This window comes from Colletotrichum jinshuiense, chromosome 2 (assembly GCF_051148585.1).
Source record: "Colletotrichum jinshuiense chromosome 2, complete sequence".
NCBI classification, from domain to species: domain Eukaryota; kingdom Fungi; phylum Ascomycota; class Sordariomycetes; order Glomerellales; family Glomerellaceae; genus Colletotrichum; species Colletotrichum jinshuiense.
In genome coordinates, this window is record NC_139309.1 from 1,578,971 (window position 1) to 1,588,364 (window position 9,394).

The following is a 9,394-nucleotide window of genomic DNA, read 5'->3' on the forward strand; positions in this document are numbered from 1 at the left end:
CTCGGCGTCGTAACTCATTCAGTAATTATGCCGCGGTCCCCTGGGTCTGTGGCTTCTGCCAAGGAGCCCGACCACGGAAGAATTTTCGTCACAGCGGCGGGCAGGCATCTGACAGGTCGGTCGCCTCGTAGGAATCGTCTGCCACTGGGCCGGGGAATGCAATTGCCTGTGTCATTAGTGAAACAACACTCCAATTGACCTAGTGGACAACCCCGGGCCAGCCAACAGTCATAGCTTGCCGAGAGACGAGGTATTTCTCCTATTCTTAGCGTCGCTTTCGCTGCGGAGCCCGCCGGAGATTTATTTCCTTGGGCCCTATACTAGCGACGAAGTCGGTATCCTTTAAAAGTCCATCCAAAAGCCGCGCGGGAGGGAGAGCGAGGCTAATAATCCTTCGACGGCCCTAGTCCCGCGCACGGTCAACCAGGAGGTATAAGAGAAACGAACCAGAGCCCGATATGGGGTGGTCGAGTGGTAGGTACTAATCAGACGCGTCTCATAGCGATGTCCCTGAGCGTCAACTCTACTCATCAGTCCAGGGAACAATTTTCTACACATAGTACATGGCATCTGATAGCGAGACTAGCTAGGCATGGCATGAACAAGTCTAGAAGCATCAAGATCGGCAGGGTCTGGGCAAATGCGGTCACACTGCAGTAAGTGGCTCTTCTACTACTACGTGGAGAAGAGACTCATCTGTTGTCGCAGTTCCAATGAATCAAATCCATCATCGCGACTAACCACTCTGCAACCCAACTTACACAAAGCTTATGAAAGAAGGGACCCTGCGAGGGTTCGAACCAAGTCGACTTGAGAGTCTTGATGTCCCTTGGCGAACTAGAGCGCTCTGCGCATGTTGCTGTTCAATCCTATCACGAGCCTAGAATCATCGAGATTGATTGTACGGCTGCAATCGTTTATTACGGCGTACTCTTTTTCGACTGTGCCTCAGTTCTTCTGTACGGTATTTATTGTCTTTCTAAGATACCGGCCCTCAATGCAGTCCCGGGGAGTATGACAACCCAAGATGAATATACAAAATACGCAGACTACGCGAGTCGAGCATGGTCAAGAAGAGGCAGCCGCCGTTTACGCTTTCAGAATGAGTTTAGTATCGGCTAGCGTAAGCCCCATCCCAGCATTTACGTCAGAACTTGGGAGGACGAAAGGTGATATTGCAACTCAGCCGGCCCGACTTGGTCGCGCGTGGTGGACGGCAGAAGCAGCCCGAGAATGAAGACAGGTTCAAGTGCTGGGTCCAGTAGACTTTCCGGTCTCGCATCGAGGGAAGCTTGCGATACCTCTTGGCGGCCTCGGGGTGGGCAGGCTCCGCCCGGGGCGTTCCACGGAAGTAAGGGGCATTCCGTCATCCCAACTCAAATACGGCAGGAAGTGGCTACGAAGCATTTCCATTAAGGCAAGGAACCCAGGCGAAAGTCTGGGCAGCCGTATCTTTACTGCTTTTGAAGGCGGATGTTCACCCTCGGCTACTGAGTTATGGCAAGGCGAGACGACGAGCAGATCCGATTCTGACTGGGAAAAACTAACGGCGCTTTGTGTCATCTGTTTGCGGATAGGCCGAGAACGTGGGAAAGGGTAAGGGAGGGGGGAAAGGCTTCCTCGCAACTTCGTCTAGTCCACCGAGCCAAAATAAAACTAAAAAAAAGTTGACTTGGCCGTAGCAAATATCTAGGGGGAGGAGTTTCTAGTGGAATTGAGACGGGATCGTCCGTCAATTCAAGCTTTGCGCACGGAGGCACCGGCTGCCCCGTTGGTAACAAGGTAGGTCTGTCTGTCTTGACTTGTGTGCCCCAGGATCTCCGGGGTTCGAGCTGCGGCAGGCTGAGCCCCCCACAGCCATTGTTGGACTCGTGTGGCTCGGCTCTAACAGCCCAGCAGTCATAGCACGTTTGGACGACGGGCGAAGGAAGCAAAACAGGTCTTCCAACCCCAGGATGTTTGCCCTCTTTTGGCTGCGAGTCGCGAGTCATGGATGGGACAAACACCGAGGCGCTGTCCTGCTGATACACTGCACACCGGTTGGAAGCTTCCGATGGTTAAACCATACGGTGTTTCAATAGGCGGAATCTCGAAACCTTGATTGGGCAAACAGCCACTTGGGACGAAGAGTTAAATCTTTGGAGTACGGGGTAGTGGCCACTAATCGTCACGGTTGTGTATACTTTACCTGCACACTCGACCCGCCGTCTTTCAAAATTTGTCGCTGTCCGATGGTTGGCTTGCTTGGAACTCAAAAGATAGGGACGCAAGATTCCTGGCCGCCCATATAAGCACCTGTCAAGAAACGGCCTCGAACCACCAGCCTTCTCTATTTGTAGGGGGAGGGCCCAGTCTTCATCCCGGAGCAAACACCACCGACTCCGTGGCTCACACCCACGAGGTAACATTGCCCCCCGGAACCATCAACTCATCATCCCGCTGAGGGCTCCAACTGGGGGCCGCCAGCAAGCCATCCAAAGCCATGGCGGAACACATCAAAGGCTCCGTCGAGCTCACGCGCCCCGAGGCCATGGCCATCACCGCCCTCGCGACGGTGGGCATCTACAACGCTCTCGAGATCTACGTCCTCATCCTCGGCACCTTCCGCCAGCGCCGCGGCCGCTACTTCTGGAGCATGGTGGTCGCCAACAGCGGCATCTTCGTCCACGCCATCGTGTCGCTGACGCGCTACCTCCGGCAAAGCAACAACGTCGTCCCAGGGGCCTTCGCGCTGCTGGCGTGGTGCGCCATGGTGACGGGCCAGGCCGTCGTCCTGTGGTCGCGGCTGCATCTGGTCGTGTACAGCCGCCTCTCGATCCGGCTGGTGCTGGCCATGATCGTGACCAATGCGTGCGCCATGCACATACCCATGGCCGTGCTGTGGGTGCTCTGCTGGGCGACGCCGCCCGCGGACCAGCCCGCGTGGATCGCGCGCTACGGCGTGTACGAGAAGGTGTCGATCGCCATCTTCACGGTGCAGGAGACGCTCATCACGGGCATCTTTGCGCGGCAGGGCTTCATCAACCTGCGACCGCTCTTCGCCTTCAAGACGAGGGCGGCGAGGCAGATATCGTGGTACCTCCTCGGCCTCTTCATCCTCGTCTTCCTGCTCGACAGCGGGCTCGTCGCCCTCGAGTACACGGACAACTTCATCTTCCAGACGACCAGCAAGCCGCTCGTCTACAGCATCAAGCTCAAGGTCGAGTTCACCGTCCTCAACAGGCTGCTCGCCTTCACAAAGATGCAGTCGTGCGACTGCCACCAGCTGGAGGACACGCCGGGGAGCTACGTGAAAGGCATTATGACGACCGACGCCACCGCTACCACCACGAAGGCGTCAGCGTCAGCGCAGGGCCTGAGGGAGCTGCCGCAGAACAGCCCCGCGATAGCCATGGACCCGGAGCGGCAAGATCACATATTCGACGGGTCGTTTGTAGGAGAGAGGCGCTAGCCGACCTCGACCTGGTCTATTCATCGCGTTGTTAATGTAATAAAAGGAACCATATGGTCTGATAGCGGCAGCGGAAGAGGAAAAGTTGAGATACCCCCATTAGAGATATTAGCTATAAGGCCTGATAACTAGCCTAATCGAAGAAGAACAAATCACCATTGAATACACCCTGTCATGCGCTATGTTCGGGTTCTCAATCACTCAGTCCCAAGGCCAACGTGTTCCAATGGCGTCTGCGTAATGTTCAGTTCGGCAAAGAATCTGAACAACTAATAGACAGGTGAATACGAGATGCGGCATCTGGGGAAACTATGGCTTGACAGTGACAGGTTTACGTGTTTGGCAGAAAGGACCGAATGTGTCATTGAGCTGCAGCTTAGGCTTGCAATTACGACCCAAAGAGCAGAGTCCACCAGGGCATACCCATGACCTCTGCAACAGCCGGAAAGCATTGATCAATCTGTCCAGTCGCAGGAAAGCAGGAAGATAAAGTTCCTGGGTGTCATGCGTACTACAAGCGCATCGGGGTTGATTAGTATTGCAACGAGAGATGACATCTGTCGTGGCCCAGCAACTTCCACGGAAACTACAGGTTGACAACAGCACACTGCCAAGGATACGGCTGTCAGAAGCGGTATCCCGCACGCGAGTATGGCTGTAAGAAGCGGTGTCCCACACGCGACATCGCGTCGAGCCATGATATTTGATGTTGTAGTCTAGGGTCCTGCGGAAACCAATGAATCATAAAAGTCTGTTTCTCTCCGATGAGGCCTGGCGATGTCCCGACGGGAGAAGTCAAACCGGAGGCTTGATTCACTTTCATGATTGCCCATCAACAAAGTCGGTGGTTTCTATTTCTGATCTGTTTTCTGACTTCCTTCCAAGCTAGCCAGTGTGTGCCGGACTCTTCCTTAGACACAGGGGACTTTTGAATTCCTCGTGGGCGTCAGTGAGGTTGCTGATACCTGCAAAAGTCCCCTTGACAACACTGCTTTCCATCGTGGCATTCATAGTCGGTGGTTGTCACGGTAGCCCGCCAAACCTTTCTTTCCGTTGTCTCAACCTTGCCCGTCCCCTGGCCAGTGACATTCCGTGGGGTTACATTCCTCGCCGGGCGACATTTTGGGGCCCGGGGGCGAGGTCCAAGACATGGAAATGGTGTTCCCAGGTGTCTCGCAGCATCCTGAGACCCCTTCGCCTGTACAGGGCTACCTCCAAGACAACGAATCAAATCAAGCTAACGCTTCAAAAGGTTCATTAATAAAACACATCAGCCACAGTATCCTGGAAATGGAGGTTCTGCTTCTGGGCCAAGTGTATATGTATGGAGTGGTGGTGATCAAGGCGTACTTCGGAATTGTTCATATGTCCTTGAAAGAGTTGTTGCTATCGTTTACAACAAGGTTGCGCAACGACCTAGACAGGTTTGAAAGCCAATCTTCAAAGAAAAACACGGCAAAGGTTCTTCAAAGGGTACCTTTTCAGTGTTTCGATGTACACAAGCCCATGGTATTGGTTGACTTATTCATGATTCTTAAGTGGCATCGAATCCGGTACACATGGCCGACACGCGATTGTCGGCCGTCACCCAGATGTCAGATCGAGTAGATCGAGTTGCGCCAGCTCTAGGATTCTTCAAACGGCTTTCCAACTTCTGTAAGTAGGAGTTTGATCTACCTGAAGCCGGAGTAAAGCAACCGGGAATCATAGACCAATAGAGAGCACGTCGCATCCAGCAGAGCATGTTTCCTCACGCGAGCCTATCTTCCTTGATTTCCCATATGGTAGATTGTGACGAATACGGCTGTACTAATGCGGCTCTTTAAAGAACGCGGCCATGCAAGAAAGCCATATCAAGAAACGGCGACAACCGACTACTGATGCATACCGCCCACTCGCTCGCCCATGGTAGTAGCTGAGCCATACGTTAATAGACGCAGTTTCCACTTCGACACAGTGAGTGTATGGCAGTTTACGGTAGATGGACAGCCAAGCTACACTTTGGACCTGCATACAAAAGACTAGTTGAAAAGGAACTTTGAATGTTCGTCACCACTCCTTTCGTAAATTTTTTTTTGGACGCTTCACCACAATGGGGCGTGATGCATTGATCTCCCGCTACTTGACGGCATTGCATCAACCGATGTCGGCTACTGCAAGCTGCAGATGATACTGTATTACGACCGCCGCTAACGTGCTGCTTACCATGGCATGTCGTGTCATGTAACACGGCAGGAGCCGACGTCCGAAGAGATCATGTCCCGAGTCAAAGGATAACTAAGCCACAAACATTTGGCTCTTGTGCGGTAGCTATTTTGGGGACGAGCTCACATTGTTTCCTCCATGACAAGGACGTATAAATAGAAACATAGAGGACGCATGCGCCTGCAACTTGGATAGCCGCCATCGTCGAAGTTGTCCACGGCGCGCGGTCCGCGGACGGGGCGGTGGACGGAGGCGGAAGGTAATCGTAATTGCACGGGGTTCCGCCGCCGGGTGTTATTTCAATCCGACAAAGAGCCTTGATCGAAAAGGGAAAGAATGCGCCAGGTGCGTGTTGCAATGTCATGGTGAAACAGGCATCGTAGTGAAATGCACGGAGAAGCCCAGCTGTGAAATGTGGAGCGAAGTTAAAGAAAGGGTGGCGGCAAGCCACCATGGCCCTGCATATTACACACGAACATGTAGCTAAGAACAGCGAGCGCCACGTCTTGAGTTTCGTCTCCGGAGCATGTGGATGAGCGGGTAGGTTGGTTGGTGCTTTACAGTTTGTTCGGTCCAGCTGGGGCCATGCAGGTTTTCGGGGTTGGCGATGTCAGGGTTTCCCGGTGTTTTTGGGGCCAAACCTACAGTATATTTACGTCCGCTGTTGTTCTTGAATATGAAATCCAGGCTTTGCAAAGGCGATAGCTGCTCCCCCGGGACATGTGACTGCCGAAAAGATACTTGACGCGCATAATTGATTGCAATGCTATACCTCCGTGATGTAAGAGGTTTGGGATAGGTGATAGCGAAATGTGCATTATATCCCCCCGCAAAGGGATGAACGCTGACGGAGCAGGTGCATGCAGTTCGGTTCGCAAGGACCGGGGAATGAAAGCTATCTATCTATTGTCGGGGATTGTCTTAGCGGAGGTCCCACGAGCCGACACTGGAGACGGCACGGAAGAGTATGGGATTCGCAAGTGTGCGACGATACCCGGGAGCTGGTCTCCGCGAGATAAAATAGCGTTGGATTGAAAGAAAGCTCGAGATTGAGCACGCGAGCCATCAATCGTTTACGGACCCGTCGGTTGGGTTTCTTGAAATTGGCATTTCCAGAGGTCCAGAACGTGCAAGTCGTCGGTCGGCTCTCGGACCTCGTTATGGATGGATGGGATGACGGGATTGGCAAAACAACGGAACCCCTATTTTTTGCGCATGACCCCGGCATAGGTTGCGAGAAACGAGGCACGCGCACGGTTGGATGCGGGTAAATTTGAGTTTGCGATAGCTCTGGCTGCCTCAAGGTCCGAAGTCGCGTTGAGCAATGTCGGAGTCGTCCTCTGGATTGGACATTTGTCAGCTCGCGGAAAGCATCACAGACAGGGCGATGTCATTGTTGCCGCAGCTGGCGATGGACGATGGGATGGAAAGTGGCCTTCACAAGTTGAGGCGGCATGCAGGAACAAAACATAAGGTTTGGAATAGAAGTGGGATAGGCAGAGAGGTCGATCAATGCCTCGAGACGGGAGGTGATTTTGGTCGGATCCGCTCATCTCGTCCTCATGATACCCAGGTGATTATTGAAAGTGGAGAGAGCGAATCATGAAAGGCTGGGGCTATTGCGGCACACGCGTAGTGATTCATGAGCGTCGTGCTTCGAGTGCGAGGATACCAATCGTTCAAGATGGAAGCCACATTGAGTGAGACGGCCTCGCAGTGGCGGCAGAAAGATGGTCACATTTCCGGGGCATACTCTGCGGAGTTGATTGGCGAGGTAGCAGCGAGAGAAGCGTCAGACCCAAGGTTGGTTTCGAGAGCAACGAATGGTTATCGTCAATACCGTCGTGTATCCAGCAGCCTCGGCAGCAGCTCAATTAAGCGTCGGCCCCAGTGGTGATGGGTGGTCCAGAAAGGCCTGCTCCCTGCTCCCGGCAGGCTGGTTCGGTTCCTCACAGCAGTCGAGTGGCGTCTCCAAGGATTCGTGTGAAAGTGAGACGAAGCGGAACGGACAGCCGGTGCAAAGCTGTCACGTCTCAGAAACTGGTTGGTTTGGCTGAGACGGGAACTGCACCGAAATCGAATATTCAGCGGCTTCTCGGAGTTTGGTCTAATTTGGCCTGGCCTGGCCTGGCCTGGCCTGTAAAACTAAACATGCAATTGGGTGTGCGATGGAAGCTGGTTGATGATAGCGGCGTCCTTCCTCGAGATGGGGGACGGGAGTGGTCGCTGTATGTGGCATAAATGAGCCGGCTAGGCAAGCGCTCTGTCGAATCCATTCGGCTTTGGCATTGCGCGTGTTGCATGCGCACGCTACACTCCATGTATAGTAGTACATCTTGGACATGCCCTGGTCATCAGTGGCGTGGGAGGGGGGAAAAAGAAATGTCGTTCATATTCGTTGGTGCAGAAATCTGACGAGTTTTCGCATGCAACTAGTGACTAACCTGGTGTAGCTGGAGGCAGACAAAGACCAATTGGGGATTGTTTCCTCGGGCTCCTTTATTACCATCCGCGTGTCGCGTCGTTCTGAAGAAGATGTGCAGTTGGGAAGAGGAGGAGGGGTGAGATGAGATGGATGGGATGTCCGTGTCTCGCCTCCTCGCAACTGTTGTCCGTTGTCCCGCACCAACAGTCAGCCGGCCGGACTTCTTTGTTTCTCCTGGCCGGGCTTGCGAATACGGATATCGAGGCGATTGGGGAGAGAGGTTTGGAGGAGGACTTGAGGAGCATTCCCGAAAAGAGGACCAGGACGACGACATGGCGACCCGAAGTACCGGTACAAGGATGGCCGGCGGACATAGCAGTGTTTGTTGTTTCATTCAAGTTGTTGCTTGTTTTTGGGGGCAGTTGTCGCTGCAACCATTCTGGGCGGTTGAGGGTGCAACAGCCCACTCGGCGGGGGGGAGAATTGACGGGAATTTTTTTTTTTTGGATGGTAGAGGGGGGAGGAGGGATAGGTGTTGGTCCCTGCATCGGGGGGGTGGAGGTACAAGGTACGTGTGCCAGCTGACAGTTGTAGTAGGTATCCGCACAGAGTCCAGAGTGCTCTGCAGCAGATGTAGACAGACATTTGGTGGGTTATGCTTACATAAACAGCCACACTCGCAACGCAACATGCCACGCGCAATGGGCCTGGTAGTGAGTGTACGGACACCACGAAGTACCCCATACGTGCCTGCCTTCTGTGCTCGTGCCTTGCAGGGCAGGCGGGCGGCCGTCAGTGGTACCTGCCTCCAGTCCCGCGTGGTGTGCCTTGCTGCACTGCTGCCCGCCCCTCCATGGTCCGGACATGGTGCACCCGCCTTAAGTGGCAGCAGCGAGCTGCAGGAGAGCGTGCCTGTTCCTTCCGTGCCACCAGACAGCGAACGAGACGACCGGGTATCGAACCATCACCTCCCAGTACGGACTAGCGTATTCCCTCTCGCTGCCCCGCCTGGCGTTCCTGGTCATGGAGCCGGTCCCAAGTGGCTTGGCTCCTTCCGCCTAATCGATGCTCCACTATCGTCTTTTTTTTTTACTTTTCTTTTCTTTCCCCCTTTGAAGCTTCTTGCCATCCTTTGGCCCCCCCTGGATGGCTGGCGCCAGTAGGAACAGCCAGACAGCCTCTTCCACTTTAAGCTCGACTCCTGGCCGCCGACGGTCTTGAGCCGGTTTCGCCCCGGTCGGTATCGGTGGCCCCTAGCTCGATCTAAAAGGGAGAAACGGCCCAGCTAGTGCAGAGCGTCTCTTTGCCCGCCT

General features: G+C 54.1%; 1 protein-coding gene across 1 annotated transcript; it reads left to right on the top strand.

Annotated features, from left to right (window-relative positions):
- Positions 1 to 2,482: 2,482 nt before the first annotated feature.
- EsH8_II_000433 (uncharacterized protein) lies at positions 2,483 to 3,451 on the top strand (the record flags this gene model as incomplete). Its single annotated transcript, XM_083263731.1, has 1 exon — positions 2,483 to 3,451. The coding sequence occupies one exon, from the start codon at positions 2,483 to 2,485 to the stop codon at positions 3,449 to 3,451; it is 969 nt and encodes a 322-aa protein (XP_083121053.1).
- Between the last annotated feature and the right edge of the window lie 5,943 nt (positions 3,452 to 9,394).